Source organism: Thamnophis sirtalis, unplaced genomic scaffold, assembly GCF_051295495.1.
Source record: "Thamnophis sirtalis isolate CommonGarterSnake01/CBP01778 unplaced genomic scaffold, rThaSir2_p1.2 scaffold_3, whole genome shotgun sequence".
NCBI classification, from domain to species: Eukaryota; Metazoa; Chordata; class Lepidosauria; order Squamata; family Natricidae; genus Thamnophis; species Thamnophis sirtalis.
This window is the reverse complement of record NW_028261383.1, coordinates 69,801,918-69,824,642: the sequence shown is the minus strand read 5'-3', so window position 1 is coordinate 69,824,642 and position 22,725 is coordinate 69,801,918. Positions and strand designations below refer to the sequence as shown.

At 38.9% G+C, this 22,725-nt stretch overlaps 1 protein-coding gene across 1 annotated transcript in view; it reads right to left on the bottom strand.

The window, feature by feature from the left end:
• Positions 1–15,232, bottom strand: part of NUP210 (nucleoporin 210) — an 82,921-nt gene extending 67,689 nt beyond the window's left edge. The window contains exon 1 of the mRNA XM_087709085.1: positions 14,877–15,232. Within this exon, the coding sequence (XP_087565211.1) occupies positions 14,877–15,040 (164 nt within the window). The 5' untranslated portion in view covers positions 15,041–15,232. The remainder of the gene's footprint in view (positions 1–14,876) is intronic.
• Positions 15,233–22,725: the final 7,493 nt, after the last annotated feature.

Here is a 22,725-nt window from a genome sequence, read left to right as displayed (position 1 = left end):
GCAGCTTTGGAAAAGTGATTTGTGCAAAGTTATGCAACGTTAATGAAATTGGTATAACAAGTCGTCTTCACTTAACGAACACAATTAGATGGGAACCTCTGTTGCTAAGCAATGTATTGCAAATGTCATGTGACCACAATATATTTTCTGATGTTAGCTCCAGCTCTAGTCATTAAAGAAATCACTGTGGGTTAAATGTGATGTCATGCAACTGCAAATTGCAACTTGGTGTGCTTGCTTCCCCCATTGTGTTCGGTTGAAACTGGCTGTGAAGGTCGCAATAGCGATCACATGAGAGTGGCATGTTATGACTATTGTAAATATATGCTGCTTGCCTAATGCCTGAATCAAAATTCTATGGCCATGGGGTTGTTGCAATGGCTACAACTTTGAGGACAAGTTACTAAGTCTTCTTTTACAGAACTATTGCAACTTTGAATAGCTGCTGAATGTCGGTAAGCGAGAACTACCTGCATTGCTATGCACAAAATTAAAAACTATTTTGTTTCCTAAAGAACAAAACAACCCTACTTGAAACTCTCTGTAAAGTCATTTCAAATTTAGTCTGTTCTGATGAAACAACACTTGAAATAGCTTTAGGTTATGCATTTCATCAGAGCAAAATTCAAAAAATGGTTTCAAGCATTCCCACCATAAGAAAGAATAGGAACAATTAGCTGCCCCTCCTTTCTTTTTCATTTCAGAAACACACAAAAATGAAATTTATGCTAAGTACTATCGAATATATAGTCCTCGACTTACAACAGTTCATTTAGTGACTGTTCAAAGTTACAGCGGCACTGAAAAAAGTGACTTTTGACTGTTTTTCACACTTATAGCTTGCAGCATCCCTATGATCAAAATCTGAATACTGGCCTTTATTTATAATGGTTGAATTGTCCTGAGGTCGTGTGATCACCTTTTGTGACCATCTGACAAGCAAAATCACTTAATAATTATGTTACTAATTTAATAACTGCAGTGATTCACTTAACAACTGTGGCAAGAAAGGTCGTAAAATAGGGTAAAACTCACTTAACAACTGCCTTGCTTAGCAATGGAAATTTTGGGCTCAATTGTGATCATAAGTTAAGGACTACCTGTAATAATAAATTCCCATAGATTTTCTCACACACTGAACATTCTGTTTAATTTATAATCTTATCAAATTCCTGCTCCTTTCTGTCTTTAACTGAGATTTTCTTTATTTCAGTATATAAATATTAATTCTCGGCCAATAGACTAACAAAGAAATAGACTACCTAACTGCTTCAATATTTCTTTCATTACAGGTTTCCACAATAACAATTTTATTCTTTTTCAAAGATTTCTCTGGAACTATACCTATTCATTTCACAAATTTAAACAGAATAGACGTGTTTTATTATTAAGTGAATCTGTTTAACAAGCAAGGACAGCAAAAGTAGCTATGTTAATTTGCCAATTAGAATTGGCTCTGCTTGTAGAATTGTAGTGGTTCTGAGTACAAAACATGGCTGCTAATGCTTAATACCACTAACATTACAATGACAAAAAATGTGTGATGACCCAGGACAAGGCAAAGGTCATCACACCAGCTGAGAGTTCAAACTCCCTTTTAATGCTCCAAATTTCCCCCCAAAGGCTCCCAGATTTTTGGCAAGTCCCAGAGTAATCCACACATACACACATATCACTGGAGGCATTCAGCCAGTTCGCACCTATTCGGGAGAACTGGTTGTTAACTTTCTAAGTAGTCCGGAGAACCGGTTGTTGGAAGAAATCTCCATTTGTTTTTTCCCACTTTACAGGGTTAATCCTGTAAGGAAGGCAGGAGGGAAACATTCTGGTGTCATTTCTAGCCTCATCTTTATTGCCCTGCTTACAGAAACTGCATCTCCAGTTAACCTTTATGACATTGGAACCGCTAAGGCGAAATGCCCATGGACGTGAGTGACCAGCCCACCCAGTCACATGACCACTGAGCCATGCCTACCCAGCTGGTCATTAAGGCAGAGAACCAGTTGTTAAATTATTTGAATCCCACCGCTGACACACATGTGGCAGCCTCTGGCTGCCCCTAATCCAGCAAAACAAGGGAACAGGGAAATGAATCCATGAAACAAGGAACAAACAACTAGTCCATGAAACAAGGAACAAGCAATGAATCCACAAAGTATGGAACAAGGTACTGACTCCACAGTCAGGAAGAAACAAGCAGTCCTGCAAACTCCAAATATCTGTACCTGCACACCAAGGTCTACCAATTCTCTACCTCTCCCCTCAGCCTCTCCTTAAATCTCAGTCACAGGTGAGCCTTGTGAAGAGGGGTGGGACGCTCTCTTCCTGACTTCTCTGGTCAGTCTGCTCTCTTCTCACCTTCTCTCTACTCTCAGTGCTCGGGGATCAGGAAGGGGTGGTCCTTGCTCATTACCTGAGCTCCATTGCTCCTCATGTCTACTGCTTTCCCTCTCTCGGTCATCCTGCCCCCATTCCTCCCTGCTTACAAGCCATCCCAATCCTGAGGGGACCCTGGGCTCCCTTCGCCTGCTCCTTCCCACATTCTTCTGAAGCCAACGAAGCCGCCCACTCAATCTCTATTGGCTCCAGCTCTGGCTCGTCCTCCTCTGCAGATTCAGGCTCCGATGGGTACATGACAAAATGAATGTCCATTATGGCTCAACAAACCAACCCAATCATCATAGTTTTTTCCATGTTAAAATGCAACTTAAAGTTAAAATTAACACAAGAAAGGGTACAGAATGATTCCTGAATTTAAAAAAACACACACCAAACCAACATTACACTAGTGAGCTTTAGAATTACTCAGCAGCATTTGCATGTGAACATGATATATGCAAATACTACCTATCTGCAAAATAAATCATAGCACAACATACTTGCAATCCATATAAATTCTAATTTCCCTATAGCAATTAAGAAGATAACAATAATAGGCAGGCTGGAGCCAAGAACCACAGTCTTTTGCCTAGTCATGTTCTTAGCTTTTCTTCCTTTCTTCTTAACATCTTATTCCTGTATGACCTCATTCAGGCAAAGCAATAATAGCAGGGACATGATGCTCCCTGGTTCTTTATTAGCTTGGGTGGAAGTAGTTTGGAAAAGCAACCTAATCTTACGCCTCAAAGTAACCATCTAATCACATTGCTCGCAATAATTGGGATGCTCCAAATGATGCTATTCAAAACAGGCACATTTTGTTTCACACTCAGAACAATCTCTAAAGATGCTTTTCTTCAGCCAATCAAGTTGCTGATTTTATTATTTTGGGTTTTTTTTTAATTTATATGTCGGCTTTTAAAAAAATTGCCTTAATCTTATACCAGAATAGTAAAATAGCATATAAATCAAATAAATGACAGAAAAATTTTGTTCTCACAAAGCAAAACATTTGAAACATGTTTTGTGTCATGCCAGAATATTGAAGGCAGCCATTTCAAGATCAGAACATTTTGAATTGTAATTTTCTGCACATTTAAGCATTTTAACATAAGAATAGTTTTCACAGCAAGAAGTAATAGCTCTATTTAATTCTGCATTGATCAGACCCCACTTCAATTATTGTATCTATTTCTGAGCACTACCCACAAGTTCCACAGATGGGTCAGAGGAGGAGAAGCCAAGTTATATGAATAAGGATGGAAACAGGTGAAAAAGTTTTCATAGAAAGGAGTGCAGGGAGGGTGGGGAGTGGGGTGGGGTATGACAGAACTGTTCATATACCAGGGGTGTGTGTGTCACAGACAAGATGCTTATGATATGTGCTCCATCATTGCAGAGAACATGACAATGGATTTGAGTTACAGGAAGGATTAGAAAACGTTCTGAACATTAAGAACAATTTGAAAACCAATTATCTATATGAGCGGTCAGAAATGTTTTAATTTAAATTCTTGCATTGGGCAGGAGGTTTGATTTCATGGCCTAAACAACTATTTCCAATGTTATAATTCTGTCCCTAGTATAAACAGTCCTGATATTTACTGTGAAAGCCAATTTACAGCTAGTCTTTGCTTAACAATCCTAATTCGGATTGGAAGTTGAAGTGGTCATTAGGTAAAATACCATGTGACTGTACTATTTAGTGGTAGCAATTCCTGTAGTCCCAGTTCATTAGGCCAGGACCTCATACTTCCCCTGTTCTGTCATGATCACTCCCACTTCAATTCCTCAAATTCAGCTACCTCCAGTTCGGCCGAGTAAGTAGTAACTTGGCCGCACACGCACCGAATTGGTTCTATCGGCAGCACCGTAGGTGCCACTATCTTGTTTTTTGCTTCTGCACATTTACAGAAGCCATTTTTTACTTTTGCACATGCGCGCACCTGAAGTGCATCCCTGAGCGGACCAGCAGTGTAAAGAAGCCGGAACCCACCCCTGATCTCTGCCCACTTGGTCACCCTGAATTCTACTACTGCCTATGCCAGCTGACCTTCACCCTCTTCTTCCCTCTGCTGATGAGGCATACCTCGCTGTGAGCCAAGGTGGCGCAGTGGTTAAATGCAGCACTGCAGGCTACTGCTAGATCAGCAGGTCAGCGGTTCAAATCTCACCGGCTCAGGGTTGACTCAGCCTTCCATCCTTCCGAGGTGGGTAAAATGAGGACCCAGATTGTTGGGGGCAATATGCTGACTCTCTGTAAACCGCTTAGAGAGGCCTGAAAGGCCTATGAAGCGGTATATAAGTCTACTGCTATTGCTATTGCTGTGGCTGAGGCTGTACCCTTTCATAGGCCTTGTGCAGCCTTCTTGAAGGAGAACAGACTTTCTGGCAGTGAAGGTCAACAGAGATCAGTGAGAGGATGGCAGGGATAGTGATGGTGGAATACAAGCCAAAAGGGCAGAGACCAGAGGAGAAAGGTGGGTAGGGGCAGTTAAATTTAAAAAGCTGCAGTTGTAAATGTGGAGGCTTCCTGTGATGACCCAGGGCAAGGGCACAGACATAACACAAAAAGCTGGCAGTTCAAACCAGCCCTTTAGTACTCCAAATCTCCCCCAAACAAACTTCAAACAGCCTCTGGTTGTAATTAGTCCAACCAGGCACTGTCTGCACCAAGGCTACACAGCAGTAAATTCCAAATGTATTTAGCAAAACAAAAGCAAAGCAAGGAGTTCAGGTAGCAAAAGATCCAGATAATGTCCAGAATGCCAACCAGGAATGCAAGGACTCTTGGCAAGTTCAAGCATCGGCACACAACACTTCAGGAACTCAGCATTTGTTCCTGACAAATGTCCCTCCCCACAGTGTCTCCTTAAGACTCATTCCCCAAGTATGTCCATCAAAATCTTGATCCCACCCCCCTGCATCCGGCCTGTGGGCCGCCAGTTTAACACACCTGGTCTATATAGTTAAATTAATGCTTATATAATGGCTATTGAATCCCTTCTTCAAAGCCATGTTGGAGGTGCTGGAGGGAAGGGAAGGTGAGACAGACTCATTTTCCCTATTTGCTTGCCAAGAATATCCAATTAGTGTTTCAGACAAATAATCCTTTCATTTTTGTTCATTTGATAATTGTAGATAAAGATAAATGGCAGAATGTGAGGGTGACACAACAGAATTAATTGCCAAAGATTGTTTCAGTTCAATCAAGTGTTAAGTTAACTAGTAGTATCCTGTAGGTTTGTAAGACTCAAGTTTTCTAATAAACAATACACTTCTTAATATTGTTTCACACACTATGACACTTAAAAAACTCTTAAGTATAAAATATTTTCCATGTTTAAGGGGCCTGTATTTGGAATCTGCTGGAAAGGGCTTTGTCTGTGTGACTGCCTCTGAAGGCAATCTGCTGAGAAGCTAATGGGCTTCCTTGTATAGTTGGTTGGTCACGGTGAGAATAAACTGTTAGATCAGCTGGGCTGTGAGCCTGATCCAGAAGGGCACTGCATATATTCTTCAGTTCTAAGGAACTGAAGAAACTAAATGTTTTCAAAGGAAAAAGAAACAAAGTCCAGTTGCCTTTTGGAAAAGCACCTTTGCGATAAAACAAAAGAGGCCAACAAAATAAGGATAAAACCATTTGCTTCTTGAATGAGAACTGAAGAACTGAAAAGCCCCTGTGATAAGCAAATAGGGAAGATCTTTGTTTCCCTATTTGCTGACCCAGATGGGTGATAGCCAGGTAGGAACTGGAGAGATAGAAGAAAGAGAGGATGAAGGGGAGGAAAGGCTGTAGGACAGTGACGGCTAACCTTTTTGCCTTCGTATGCTGAAAGGGTGTGTGCATGTGCCCACACCCATAATGCAATGCATGTGTGACCCCCTGTGCCCACCCTGCGCATGAGCACATGATTCCCGTGCCCGGTTTGGGCCTAGCAGGCCTCCCTGAATTCTCCTGGGACCGAAAATGGGGCACGGGGGAAACACCCTCCCTTCCCCATGCATATGATCCCCTCTCCACACATATGTGCCCCACCCCCTCTCAGTGGAGCTGAGCTGGGGGTATGGCTCACATGTCCACAGAGAGGGATCCAGGTGCCACATGTGGCATGTGTGCCATTGGTTCGCCATCACGGCTGTAGGACATTGGAAAAAATGTTGGTTAGGTGTACCTGTAATTGAATCCTGTTTGAGTGCTGCTTTTGACATTGGGTGATTGGGAATGGGACTGGATAGCTAAGGAGGGCAAAGGTGAAAGGAAGAATCGCAATGGTAGGCAGTGAAAATAGGCAGGAATACTTGCATTTCAAGAGAAGAGAGATTGCACAAAATTTTGAATCTTCCAAATATCAGATCTGTATATAATGAATCTAACCTTATTCGCAATGAAATCATGGCACGCTCACTTGACATACATCACCGAAACTTGGCTGTATGATCAAAAGGAGATATCTCTCACCAAGATCTGCATGTACTGGCAGAAAATAGTGATGTAATATACCATTTTACATTGGTTCCATTCCTACCTGAGTGGATTCAATTGGAAGTGACAGTGAAAGAAAGTTTAACATTCCGTTAGGTTACTCCAGAGTTCAACATGTCTCCTGTGTTGCATAATATCTAAATGCATAAATGGAAGAAGTCATCTGAAGGCTTGGGGGTGAGACATCTTCATTATGCTCATGATACTTACCTAATAGTCCTATCCTACAACCTAGCTGTTCGAAAGCATATAAAAATGCAAGTAGAAAAATAGGAACCACCTTTGGTGGGAAGGTAACAGCGTTCCGTGCACCTTCTGCATTTAGTCATGCCGGCCACATGACCATGGAGATGTCTTCGGACAGCAATAGCTCTTCGGCTTTGAAACGGAGATGAGCACCACCCCCTAGAGTCAGCACATATGTGTGAGGGGAACCTTTACCTTTTTAACGATATGATTTGTTCAATTTTTATTTATATGAATCCAGTCAGTTATAAATGGTTCAACGAACTACAGTTTAGCAAAGTATGTCTTAGTCCTAAATGTGAATTCAGATAAAGTAAAATGAATCCTACCATCTATAAGTCTTTCTCGCCAGCAACTATTTTACAGTCCTGATGTTTTGAAGGACAGATGGCATGTGAAATGAATGCATTTATACCTATTTAGAACTGAAGAAAGCAGACTTCTATATGCATCAAGATTAAGGATTCCTAATAAAATAAGCCCAAAGTACCTCTCATACAGATTTAGACTTGTGATAGATATTTGACAAGAAATGTTATTTTAATCGTATCCTCTGTAAATGTCTTGTGTGCCTGATCAGTTGGCAAAACCAGTTCACTTTCAATATCTTACGCACAATAAAAATGTATTTGCATTATAAAAATGGACTGGTAGACTTCACTATTACATACTTTCATCAGGGAATAAATTCCATTGAACATTCAAGACTTATTTCTAAATTAACATACTGATGAATGATTAAAGTGTTTTGGCTGCAGCCTTAATACATTCCATAGTCTTAAAAATGCAAGAATCATCTATACATCATGTCTATTTTAAAACATAGTTTGCATACTTGGGGAGGGTGGAAGGATCGCGCTCAGAAATTCAAAATACTGATCTAGAGAACAAAATAGCTAGAGTCAAAGAGAATAAATAAACTTATTGTGGTGGAATGAAGGTGAATATACACGTCCTAGGACAGTGATAGCTAACCTTTTTGTCATCACATGCCAGCACGCGTGTGCATGCCCATACCCATAATGCAACGCATACATGACACCCCCTGCACCCCACCTCCTGCACATGCACATGCAACCCCATATGTATATGCGTGTGACCCCCCCTGTGCCGCATTTTGGTCCTAACAGTTCTCTCTGAAGGGACAATGGGAATATAAATCTAGATTCATAAATCTAAATTATTGGAAACCACTTGCCAAAATATATTTTCAAGAGCCTAACCTCATTTGGACATAAACATCAAGTGTTCTCCTTTGAATGTATTTATAAAAATCTCCATTAGAATATGATATATATGAATCTTCTGAAATACATATAAAATTTAATAACATTTTTATTTAGATAAATGTTGTAATACAAAATTTACTTTGCAAATCATGCACTAAACATAACGTTTAGCTGCATCCAGACACATGTTACTTAAAAATAACCCTCGTTGTACAATCCTCAAACTGGAAGACTGAAAAATCTAATGCCATGTGATGCAAGTAGATAATTATACTCATGGCACATCCGCAAATTTCTCATTTCAAATCTGTAATGCAGACTTTCAGATAGTATTAATGATTAGCAATCCTGGAGAATATGTATGCATGTATGTATGTGTGCATTTATAACCCTATATGCAGTCAGGCTGCTTTTTCAACAGACTCTACAGGACAGAACCACACAGTACAAATGAAAATGCAAAGCAGCCTACTTTAGTAACTGAAAATAAAACCCTTGTTCTCAAAAGTTTATTTCCGTTCCTTGCTTTACACATAGAGTTTGAGATTAAATAGAGGTCGGATGCAATAGTTCTTCCTGTTCTATTGGTTTCTACTCTACATGAAAAGGGAACCACTTTCAAACACCACATACAGAGAATTCTGAAGCAAGACACAAGTTAATTTTCAGATGTCTTACTACTATGTAGTAAATGAATGTAATGATTCTGTGAGATTAGTGCTTTACACAGAGAGAAGATTAATGCAATAGTTACACTAGCAACAAAATTAGAAACCTAGAGGAACAAAATTAGAAACCTAGGGGAAAACATATTTCTAATTACTGAGGCTTTTGAAGAAAAATACATATCCATTACAAGTTAAAAGGTTTAAATTCTAAAACAATGTTGTTGTTTTAAATGTAGCAATTTTAAACTTGGAAACTTCTGAAGTAATAGATTTTTTCCTGGAAACTAGTTAACTGGAACACATTTACAACTGAAAATATCTTTCATTCCTTCCAACCATTTTCCACCAACTTTCACTACTCTTAAATCTAGCTCAGGCATGTCCAACCTTTTGGTTTGCTCTGGGCCGCATATAAAATATATGACATAGTTAATGGATATAAATTTAAAAAATTCATTTATTTGGGGGAGTTGAGGGGGGGGTCTTGTGGTGCCTTATTACTAGCTATCTAAGAATGCATGCAGTCTGCAAGCTGCAGGCTGGACATACCTGATCTAGATTCTTCTTTTAAATCTATATAAAAACCATATTATTGTAAGAAGTCAAAAGATAAAAATAATGGCAAGTATATACGTATATAATGTAACTCTCATTAACCTCTTTAAAAGAAGTTTAAATATGTATGTATGTATGTATGTATGTATGTATGTATGTATGTATATATATATATATATATATATATATATATATATATATATATATATATATATATATATATATATATACATACATATATACATACATATATACATACATATATATATATACACACACACACATATACATATATGCATACACATACATATATACACACATATATATTATACACACATATATATTATACACACACATACACATGCTTGAAAATACTCACAAATTGAATTAATCCTAACACCTGTTCGCATTTTTAAAGTCTGTTGACTTAACTGATCCTAATTAAACTTCCTGAATTCTCTAAATATCCTCAGGTGACAGTTTCTTTAAAAAATCTTTTGCAATGAGATATCAATTGCTTAACTTTGGCTGAATATGCAGTATCATGACTGTTAATTATATAAGAATTTTAAGATTCAATTTCAGTAATTGCCCAGATAAATGTTTATCTGCTCTAACTTATAAACATGCATATTTTTTACCAAAGGGATTGGTTCTCTGGTAGATCATTATTTTACAAGAAATTAACCCACTAATGCAATCATATTGATTGTACTGTGAATTCAGGGCAAATGAGCAATAACATGTAGCCAATATAGGTAGTCTAATGGCACTGCTAAATGTGTCTTATGATCGGTTTTCACAATTATTACCTTTGCCACATCCCCATGATCATGTAATTAAAATTCAGATACTTGGCAACTGGTTCAAAATTATGCTGTGGTCCAAGGCCATGTGACTTTTCGACAAGCAATGAAAATGAGGAAGCCAGATTCACTTAACAACAGGGTTACTAACTTATCAACTGCAGTGACTCACTTAACAACTGTGGCAAGAAAAGTTGTAAAATGGAAAAAAACTTACTTAACAAATGTCTCACTTAACAATAGAAATTTTGAGCTGAATCATGGTCATAAATCGACTACTTGCAATACAAGACTGCTGGTACTCAGCAGGAACTATCACCAACATTATATATGGGCAGATAGCACATCAAAAGTCAGTTGTCCAACAGTTCTAATGGGAGAAAATTCTGAACACTATTGTTAAGATAGTTGTCAACATCTCATAAGCACTAGGATAGTTGAATTCTGAAAAGTGATTTGGAGCACACATGCTGTTATCTCTAGAAATCAAGCATGTCTTTTGTGGCATTGTGCAGCTACTTCCTTTTTAAGAAGCTGATGATAGGTACAACTTGGGTTTTTTCTTCACAGTCCAAATCATCTTTTCTCCTTCAAATCTGGATCATTGCACAGCCACATTGAGCACTGTTCTGCTGTACAGATGTGATTAGGTCAGTCAGTCATGGATGGTTAACTGCTTAAACATGCAAGCATTATTAGATTACAGTATCAGGGTTCTAAATCAAAGGAACAGCTTGCAGGAACAGAAGAGTACTTCTGATATAGTTTATTTTCATACAGGACGACAATATGTTGAACAATAGAGGAGCAACTAATTCTCCTTCTTCACTGCATGTAGAAGCCAAAAGCATCTGAATGTCTGAAGAAACTCTACTCTGATTTTATGGCCACAGTAGTACAACATTTATATAGGTTCTACACTTTTTTCATAAAATTTAGACCCAAGCTATATATATATATATCATCTTTTTAGTCTTATTCCTGCAAGTCCAGCATCTGCTTACATAAAAATATATAATATATATCTATCATAATTGCAACATAGGTACAAATAGTTAAAATAGTATCTTTGGCAATTTATTTTTTTAAACAGACTGCATAAAGAATATGAAAAAGTATCTCACGTCACTTTTAAATTTAGTTATTTCTATCTTATCAAGATTTATAGGAAATGATTGGTCTAAGTTACAGAGGAAAAATGAAAGAACCAGGCCCCATTTATCTTTTTCACAAATTATTCACCCAGAACATCAGAGATGGACAGCTGAATACATTAATCTAAATTTAACTTCACCTACTCTATTGTAAGTTATGGTTCATTTTAATCTTTTTTTTTTTAAATGAAGAAATCATGGTTGTCTAGTTTTCTGAGTTGTTACCGGTAGACCTGCAATGGCTAGATTTGGCATATCATTTAAGTTGGATTCATGGTTGAAATTATGTTTAAAAAGCAGAGCCATGTTAGATGCCGCTTATTATGCTTGCTTGGTCTGATCATAACTCCTATGTCCTCTAGAATGGAATAAAGATTGTCCATTATTTCACAACTGTTTGTTTTCATCACTAAAACAAACCAAAGCAAAAAAAAAAAAAAGACCACCATCAAAGATCTTTGTTCACATGCTTTGTTTAACTCAATATTTAGCAATAGCAATAGCAGTTAGACTTATATACCGCTTCATAGGGCTTTCAGCCTTCTCTAAGCGGTTTACAGAGTCAGCATATCGCCCCCACAGTCTGGGTCCTCATTTCACCCACCTCGGAAGGATGGAAGGCTGAGTCAACCTTGAGCTGGTGAGATTAGAACCGCTGAACTGCAGATAACAGTCAGCTGAAGTGGCCTGCAGTACTACTGCACCCTAAACACTGCGCCACCTCGGCTCTTACACAATAGGCTTATTCAACTCATTTTTTTAAACATTACATGACATACCAAACTATAGTCTAGGTCTGTGATGGCGAACCTATGGCATGCTTGCCAGAGGTGGCACACAGAGCCCTCTCTGTGGGCACGTGGGCTGTCACCAGCTGCTCTTTCAGTTTCCAGCGTGCGCATGCATGCTGGCCAGCTGGTCTTTGCCCATGCCGGAGTGCTGTAAATCAGAAGACCAGCTGGCCAGCAAATGTATGCACACTGCCCAACTTGTCTTTGGATTTCTGGGCTCCGGCACATGCACATTCCAGTTTCGATACTCAGTGCCGAAAAGGTTCACCGTCACTGATCTAGGTTCATATAAAATGCAAGGCTAAGATGTGATTATTAGCTCATCAATAGTCCAGTATGTCATTGGAATACAATGAATGAGCTACTCTGACCTCAAATCAGGCTGTCATGGCTCTTTTCTTCTTCTTTTTTCGCAAAATGAAAGCCCAGAAGCAACAGCCACTTCCTACAGAGAATGGCTTACCAGCTAAGGAGCATAAAAACAACAAACCATTGCAGCATTCCCCCCCTCTCCCCTGTTGTCTGGAACATCACCCATAGATAAATAACCACCGACAATAATAAGCATAATTTAGAATTGTAAATGTTTGGTTAAATGCTATTGTTAACATTCAAGGCTAAATGTGCTTAGACCATAACTTTGGGCTCATACACCATGCTAAACTAATCCAAGCTACATTATGCTTAAAGCCAGCATGAACTAATTCATTTTTAATGAAATTTTGCAAATAAGTTTCAGTTAATTCTTTGAAATTTATTTTAACAATGGTCAAGATCAGACTGCCAGTTAAGCTGACCTACAGTTCTTTTTTGACTAAAAAGTACAATTACGTTGTTACCTGATCTGCATTTTAAGCAGCTTTTTTCCTATTACACTTCCCAATCAAATTTTACTACCATTTATTGCTATCTGATCTAATTGTGTAAATATATTTTAATTAAAATTAATTGTAAAAAATGAATGTATTTGTTAATCTTGGTCTAGCATAGCTTTTTAGAAAGAAATATGATGAAGATAGTGATATATTCACTTCTGTTACATATCTGAAACTGAATAGAAAGTACTTTTCAATAATGAATTGTGAGACAATGCTCATTCATCTTTATAGACATTGTACTTATTAAACTATGAAAGATCCAGGAGATTTTCACAATTGAATAATTCAAATTATTGTCTGAGTAACAAATAGTATCAACACTATCATACCTGTATATTCTGTATAATTAAGGCCATATTTTAAACCCAAATAAGTCGCTATGAATACTTAGGATTACAGTATGCAATAGCCACTGAAGTTTTAATCCAATGCAATTTACCTAACTATATACTAAGGGAACGCAATCAGGCTTACTTCTGATAAAATCTGCAAGTTGGTATTGGTATTTCAAGCACTCTTTATAATCACCAATAGAACTTTCAGGGTAAATACACAGGGAATCTATTAATATCACGGATACGTTATTTTTACTATTAAAATGATTTGGACAGCAGCATGTAAATATCTTAACTAAATAATATTCATGAAAAGATCAAAGAGCATTAAAATATCACACACACACAGACACACACACACACACACACACACACACACACACACAGAGAGAGAGAGAGAGAGAGAGAGAGAGAGAGAGAGAGAGAGAGAGAGAGAATGTGTGTGTATGTGTTAGGGTGGCATAATTGTTTTGGAAATAATCTGATTTTTTTCTGTCTGAGACTAAGATGATCATACATCTAAGAAAAAAGATATGTTTATTTTATAATTAAGAAAAATGATTATTATATTACCCAAGCTTTTATTTGAAACTTTCAACAGAACTGTCCATTTCAATAGCGCTTGTTCTCTACTAAAAAAAAGAAAAGAAACCACTCCAGGGTATAATATGTACAGGAAAGATAGGAAGAGACAGACTCAACCAGTTCTATCACTCTCTTGACTAAACGAGCAAGGGCTTGTACAATTTTCTTTTTATTCCAACTCATTTTCCAACAGCAGCCCATCCTAGATGGTTAAGAAAACCATTAACACACAATTCACTCTGTTCCATAAAGTTTTGAATCATGGCGAGGCCCCACTGCACATACTTAAAAAGAAACAAAATTAACAACCCAATAGCGTTGAAGCTAAAGAAGCGACGATCCCCAAATGGTGATAGGGAACAATCCGTGGTTCAAACCATGGCCACGAAAACAACAACTTTCTCGATCGATGGGCTGATTTTCCGATTATTGGAAGCAAGGTGTGAGTTTCATGCGCGCTCGAATCTCAGGCAGTGCGCAAGCGCCCTAGAGACTTAATCATTACCCTGCCGGGCTGCAAAGCAAGAACTGTTCTATTGGAAGCCAGTCAACTCTCCCCCTTTAAAAGTACCCGGTGGATTAACCGGTTCGGCGCAGGCCGTGACAGGACCTCGCTTTTTGCGAGCGCCGAACTTTGCACCAAGCTTCTGCCCCCCTCTACACACACACACACACACACACACACGTGTTGAGCCAGCGGTTGTTGCACCTGCGCCATGTGCTTCGCCTTTCAAACGCCGCTTTCCTCCCCTCCCTTCGCTTACCAACGGTAGCAGCCTTCGCTTGCTTCCAGAGTGAAGTTAATCCTTGCGCTCCGAGAGAAGGGCAGCAACACTTTAGGGATGTTGAGTTTGGAAGGCGCCGCGGCCCAAGGCAGGAGGAAAAGGAGCCAAAGCGACGCTCCGGGCGCGGAGACGGCAGCTGTCATCCTCTCGGGAAGCTGCGACGGAATCCCCTTCACCTGTCTCGAGAAAGACCCGGAGTCGGGCGCGCAGCTTTGTCCCTTCAACTCGAATATATATGTGTATAAAAAAGACGAGCCGCTTAAGTTGCGGCACTTTTACTCCGCCGGGTTCCTCCGCCAGGAATTAAACCCGCTTGGAGTTGCTTATTCGAGGGGACGTCATAGCGCGGGCAAACCGAAGCGCGGCCCACCGTGCGAGAGGCGGGGTGAGAAGGACCTTGGCTGCGAGGCGGGAGAACGAAAGCAGCGGCCTCAGGTGCCAGGCTGACTTCGCTCAACAGCCGCTGGGGACACTGCAGCGGCTCTTCCGGACCTCATGGGAAGGGAGGTTTTTTTCTTCTTCTTCAGTAACCGCTAATGAAGCGGGGAACTTGCTTTTAATCGGTCGGGAGGTGTGGAAAACAGGGAGCGTAGAAGAAAGCTGTCGAAACGGTTTCCGGGGCCCGCCTTTCCCCTGCTGAACTTTGTTGTAGCGATTTTTGTGGAAAGACAGCACAAAAGTTGGTACAATGTATCAGTCCTGAAACTGGCTTGGATTGGTTTTTGGTTAAGCCAAGCTGAATGGGGTAATTTAAATTTTTCTTAATCACCAAGCCCACAGCTATGATTTTATCTCCTCCTAATATTGCATTATAATCTTAATTTGGCTTCATGTGTTTGAATTTGTAAACTATGGTTTTTAGTAAGATAAGCAAATTGCAATGGAAAGACTAAATCCCCTGAACCCCTACCTTTCCAATGCACTTCAGCTACAGTTTAATTTATTTTTAAAATTTTTATTTATTTTGTCAAGCATATATAATAGCAGATATAAGTATAAACATGATTATGAATACAGGAAATGGGGACAATATGGGGACAGTAGGACAGGGACGATAGGCAAGCTGGTGCGCTTATGCAAGCCCCTTACAGATCTCTTATGAATGGGGTGAGGTCAACAGTAGAGAGTCTAAGGTTAAAGTTATGGGTGTTTGGGGATGAAACCACTGAGTCAGATAATGCATTCCAGGCATTAACCACTCTGTTGATGTGTGGCACGACAAAACCGCGCTTGTCAAAATAGCGGTGATAAAACCACGACGTCATCACTGCGATGACAACAGCGCGGCGACAGAAGGGCGCTTTAAAACAGAGTGGCGGCAGAAAGCCGATTTAAATTAAGGTAAGGGTTAGGATTAGGTTTAGGGGTTTGCTTTAGGTTTAGGGTTAGGTTTAGGGTTAGTTTAGGGTTAGGTTAAGGGTTAGGTTTAGGGTGCTGAGTGCTTCGGAAGGCGCGGATTTGCCCTCCGCGGTTATGTCATCGCGGTAGTGTCACCTTTTTCCTTAGCGCTTCGGACGGCGCGGATTTGCCCTCCGCACTTATGTCGGCGCGGATAAGGGCTTCACGGTTTTGTGGGTGAACCCTGTTGATGAAGTCATATTTTCTGCAATCAAGTTGGTTTACTTTGTGTTTGTATCTATTGTGAGATTGTGTATTCTTGCAGTTGAAACTGAAGTAGTCATTGACAGGTAAGACATTGTAGCAGATAATTTTGTGTACTATATTCAGGTCAGACTGAAGACAGCATAGTTCTAAGTTGTCTGAACCCAAAATTTCAAGCCTGGTGGTATAAGGTATTCTGTTGTGAGCAGAGGAGTGGAGGACTCTTCTTGTGAAATATCTCTGGACTCTCAATTCAACACTGTTGAATTTGGCAGCAAAAACTGGTGGCGGGTTAAAAGTTCCCCTTCTGTTCCCCACAATTAGAAATAATGGAACATATATCTTGTTCTTCCTCTTTTGCATAGTTGCATTACTCTTACCTCCCTCAAATGCTACATTCGATCCTAATGAAATTGTCCCTCTGTATATTTTGCTTATTCAGCAAAATGTGATTTAACATCCCCCTAACTAAACTCTTTAGTAGAGCTAAAATTTCCTTGTCAGTTAAAGGGACTACAAAGAGATTCTGAGATTCTCAAATAAACAGTTATAGAAGATAACTAAGAAATGCAGTGCTTATTTAGGACAAAATTTGTCTTAGAGCCTGTTGCATGATAGCCATCTATTTCTGATGCATCTGATGAGAGCTCCAGTGACACTCTTAAGAGCAGCAAAAAGAAAAACAATTTTAAGAAAGCCTGCAACCCTTTTATATCTTGATCTATAAGGAAGAAAGAAAACACTTGAGTCATTGTGATCTGTTTACAAGGGATTTTATTGATAGGTACCTCTATATCAAAATATATGGGATCTTCCTGTATCAGGTGAAGTTGAACATGTGCAGCCTGTCTTCTCTATATAAAACAGTTTCTAGGTAACTTCAAATTATATATATTATATAATATATAATATATAATATATAATATATAATATAATATAGATAGATAGATAGATAGATAGATAGGGAGGGAGGGAGGGAGGGAGGGAGGGAGAGAGAGAGAGAGAGAGAGAATTAAACCTGTGCTGTATTGCATCTTAGGCAGATGTGGAGTCGAGCTCTGTGGCTCAGTGGTTAACACATCTGCCTAAGATGCAATACAGCACAGGTTCGATTCCCAGTAAGGGTATGGCTAGCTGATGAGAGCTAAATAGCTTCAAATAGATCTATACTAGTCTCCCTTTATTTATTTATCAGCACAAATACAAATATATATATATATATATATATATATATATATATATATATATATATATTCAAATATATCATTTAGAGTTGAGATGTTGGTTGAACAATAGATTCTCAAAGGCTCAGTCCCCCTGAATGATATGGGCTATTTCAGCTTACATGTGTGACATGAAAACACAGATGCTGAAATTCATTGGCAAATTGCTAGGGAGGGAGATAAAGTTTTCAAAACAGTCTGAAATGGATGGATTTGTAACTGGCTGACCAACTGCACTCAACATGTAGACTACAATGGAACTGCATCTACATGGAAGGAAGTATGCAGTGGAGTACCCCAAGGCTCTGTTTTAGGCCCAGTACTCTTCAACATCTTCATCAAAGATTTGGATAAGTGGATAAATGGGGAAACTCATCAAATTTGCAGATAACACCAAGCTGGCAGGAATAAGCCAACACTCCAGAAGACAGGCTTAAGATACACAGAAGGGTATTGACAAACTTGAACATTGGGCACTATCTAACAAAAAGAAATTTAATGGTTAAAAAGGTAAGGTTCTACATTTAGGCAAGAAAAACAAAATACTCAGGTACAGTATATGTGGTACCTTGTTCAATAGAAGTAACTGTGAGAGAAATCTTGAAATCATAGTGGACAACCATTTAAATATGAGCCAGCACTATGCAGCAGCTGCCAAAAAAAGCCAACACAGTATTATCCCTCTGCATAAACAGAGGGATAAAATCAAGATCACGTGAAGTGTTAATACCACTTTATAATGCCTTGGTAAGGCCACACTTGGAATACTGCATTCAGTTTTAGTCGCCATGTGGGAACTCTAGAAAGAGTGCAGAGAAGAGCAACAAAGATGATTAGGGGACTGGAGGCTAAAACATAAAGAACAGCAGCAGGAACTGTGGGAATGTTTAGTTTAATGAAAAGAAGGACTAGGAGAGACATGATAGCAGTGTTCTAATATCTCAGGGGTTGCCACAAAGAAGAGGGAGTCATACGATTCTCCAAAGCACCTGAGGATAGACCAAGAAGCAATAGATGGAAACTAATCAAGGACAGAAGCAACTTAGAACAGAGAAGAAATTTTCTGACAGAACAATTAATCAGTAGAACAACTTGCCTCCAGAAGTTGTAAATGGTCCAACACTGGAGGTTTTTAAGAAGATGTCTGAAGTAGTGTAGGGTTTCCTGCCTAGGCAGGGCTTTGGACTAGACCTTGGACTCCAAGCTCCCTTCTAACTCTTATTCTTTTCTATTCTAAATAGGCATGTTATGAATCTAAAGGGCTTAATTTGCATTTTGGGTGGACCCCCTCAGGAATTGAAATGTCCCTTGTCACTGTCATGTTCCCTATAAACATTTGAAGACTGTAATCTTTCCTTACATCCCACATCTGTTCCAATGTAGCATCAGCACTAATTTGTTGTTTTGTTTGTTCAAACCCCAAATAAAGTTAATTTTCAGGATTGCCAGACAGCATTGGGACATTACTATATAATTGTGGCCCCATTCTTTCCTAAATTCTAGAAGGTAGCATTGGATAATTTTTTTTCTTTCATAATATAGCACTATAGCAGTGGTAGTCAACCTGGTCCCTACCGCCCACTAGTGGGCGTTTCAGCTTTCATGGTGGGCAGTAGGGGTTTGCTGTAACTCTGCTTTATAAATTTTATAAAGTAAAGTTACTTCCCTACTTTATAAATCACCATTACTGTGGAACCGGTGGGCAGTTAGAAAATTTTACTACTAACAGAGATACAAAAGTGGGCGGTAGGTATAAAAAGATTGACTACCCCTGCACTAGAGACATCTTCTACATGTCTTTTCAAATCTGTATGCATGAACATGGAGACATACATGAATGTGGTACTTCAGAGCTGTACTCTTTTTTTTGTTTGTTTAACTTCTACATGAAGCTGCTGGGAAAGGCCATCGATCAACATAGAATATAGTTTCATCAATACACTGATGATCTCAGTGTATATCTTTGCCTCTGACTAACCAAGTAATGTTACTGAGCCTCTGTCCCAGGATCTGGAGAATGTGTAGTCTGAATAAGGACATACTGAAATACTAGAAGTCTGTAAACCCAAGGTTGGAGAATGCTGGTATAAAGGAGGTTGGCTTTTTTCCAAATGGACCCTGCGTGGTGGCGCAGTGGTTAGAATGCAGTACGGCTACTTCTGCTGACTACCAGCTGCAAGCAGTTTGGCAGTTTGGTAGCTCAAATCTCACCAGGCTCAAGGTTGTCTCAGCCTTCCATCCTTCTGAGGTGGGTAAAATAAAGACCCAGATTGTTGGGGACAATATGTTGACTTTGTAAACTGCTTAGAGAGGGCTCTAAAGCACTGTGAAGCGGTATATAAATCTAAGTGTTATTGCTATTGCTAAAGATTATTTTATTCTACAGATTGATAGTAACTGTAATCTCTTGAGAAAGTCTGGAAGGCTAGAAATAAAAACTAATAGCTTTTCCCTTCCAGGGAAATTTTAATTTGTATCTTGAAGATTTATAAAATATGTACAATTGACGTTTACAAAAACTTTAGACTTCATTATATCAGCACTGCAAAGTGCCAGCAGAATGAAAAAGACAAGCTATTATTATTAGAATTTGATTGCAGGCAAGGGATTCCAGTACTTCATTAGAAAACATGAAGCAAAGCAACATAAATATAAATTTTGCTGTGTAAGGAATAAAAGATGTAATTGACAAAGCAAATAGAAATGTGTAAATCAAGGCTTTGAAAATCAAATGAGCTGAATGGAAAAATAACTACCCCAACACTTATCCAGATTCAAGGTTATTTTACCTGAAAATGCTAATATCTTGAACTTCTCTTCATATAATGTCATGCTAGAAAGGTGGAAAAACCCTCTCCAGCTAAACCCTTGATGATACATGAAAGAAAATATTGCTAAAAGAAATCTCATTTGCTTCACTACAAGGATGCAAAATTTTCCTCTACAACATTGAAAGGATTTGCTTTCTTTTTTGGTAGGCTGTACTCTTTCATTAAAAAAATATTCAAAATACAGTAGGTATTACACTATGTCTTTTGAGGCTTATTTTCCGGGGGAAAGCATGTATGTATGTAATGGAAAATTTAGCCGTACAATTTTTGAACTTCAAAAATGGGGTTGACACTTCCATGTAGTATATTATTTTACTAAGAAAATTGGCTCCCTATCATAATCTAGAATATAGTTTATATTTTGTGGAATTTTGCAACAGTCCAGTTAACTTTAAATTATCAGTATACAATAGTGAAGTCTGAAATTAGAAAAAATACGTTAAGTAAAATAATTCCACAGTTTTATTTACAGAATCCATTTTTAATTTTTGCAACCTGTCCAGATCAGCCTTTAGAATGCATTTACACAAACAGGTGTCACGTTCCAGCATTCATGTTGCATACAAACAGAGATTCAGTTTGTTTGGTGAAAAACTTTTATCTCTATCTAAGAAACTACGTGATAACCAGCACTAAGTGACAATGATACAAAGGTAATCAAATCCAAGTCAGTTCTAACCAAGTTAACACCATCACCCATATATATACTATTACCTCACCCAGCTCCACCCACAATTCCACCCAGATGACACCCACCCACCATCACCAATTACCATGACCCACACCCTCAGCCACACCCCCACTCAGTGTCATCATAGCCTCTTTCCTGGTTAGCCGCATCCGAGCAAAAGAGTTATATCAGAGTAGGTAGTTGCACCCGAGTAGAAGAGCCACATGCAGCTACAGGCTCAATCGATATCAGAGAGGCAACATCAACATGGCAGCATTAGTGGCATGTAAGCATGGCCGAGCAGGCATGGTGATGGACAGGTTCCCCCTGGATGGCAGCCTGAGGGCTGACAACAGGTACAATATGTGCCATTCAATTACAACCATTAGAATAATAACAGTTTTTGAAAAAAAAATTGTTTCACTCCGCTACTATTGCAGGCCTCATTCTCAATTGCATGGTACTGCATATCTGAGAGCTGCTCGTCCAAAGAAGAAAAAATTGTACAATTTTAGCTAATATATTTTCATATCAAAATGGCATGTGCACAATATTCCTTTCCCAGTTAAATTTCAAATTAAGAAAATTGAATTAAACCCTAAAGCTTCTCTGGAAAGTGCCTGGCACCAAATAGTACAGAGTCTATTCAAGTGAATACAAATTTTCACTGCTGTATATTTAATATTGCAATTCGATTGATGCACTTCTGAACTACAGTTATGCATTCCTGATATTATTCATGCACCAGAGAAAGCCATAAATATTCCATGGGCATCCAATAGTGTACGTAGCCTGCTGTAGCTTAAAACAATCTGTGGGACTGTGAGTAAATCAGGATCTCTCCTACCAATTGGCAAATATTAGCATGACTATCACCTATTTGCCTGGTAATGCTTCATGTATAACATCCTTTCCTTTCCAATGATTACAGTATGATTATTTTGTTAATTACAATGACTATCTTCAAACTGGTGGTGGTGGGGGTGAGCTGGTTCCAAAGCAATGCACTTGGAGAAGTTTTGAATAGCAACATGTTGGTACTACATCCAGTGCTGTGCAACTTGTTGGAATAATAATGATAATTCAGGCAAGGGCAGTCTATCTGGGGAGTTTGTACTCTACTAATCTACCTAAAGTAATAATTGACTTTCTTACAGGGACAAATCTTTCATTAGTAATTGTAGTAGCAATAATAAAAGCCAGGCATGGGAAGCAGAATCAGTCAAGTACCAATCTTTTGTTGTTTCTTCCCCAACATGCTGTGATAGATTGGAGCTAATCAGAACAGAATTAGTTCCTTATTCAGTGGCTTACTGACATAAAAATTCAGATTTTTCCCCTTTAGGTAGGAACTGAAGTATCTCTTCTTAGCTAAAATTTCTATTCCAGTGTTTATGAACTGTACAGATGGGTATAATGCACAGAGCAGTTTTCCATTAGAAAAGAAATAATTGTAGAAACAGATGGCATATGAGCATGAAGGCATGGGCCAATCTTCCCCA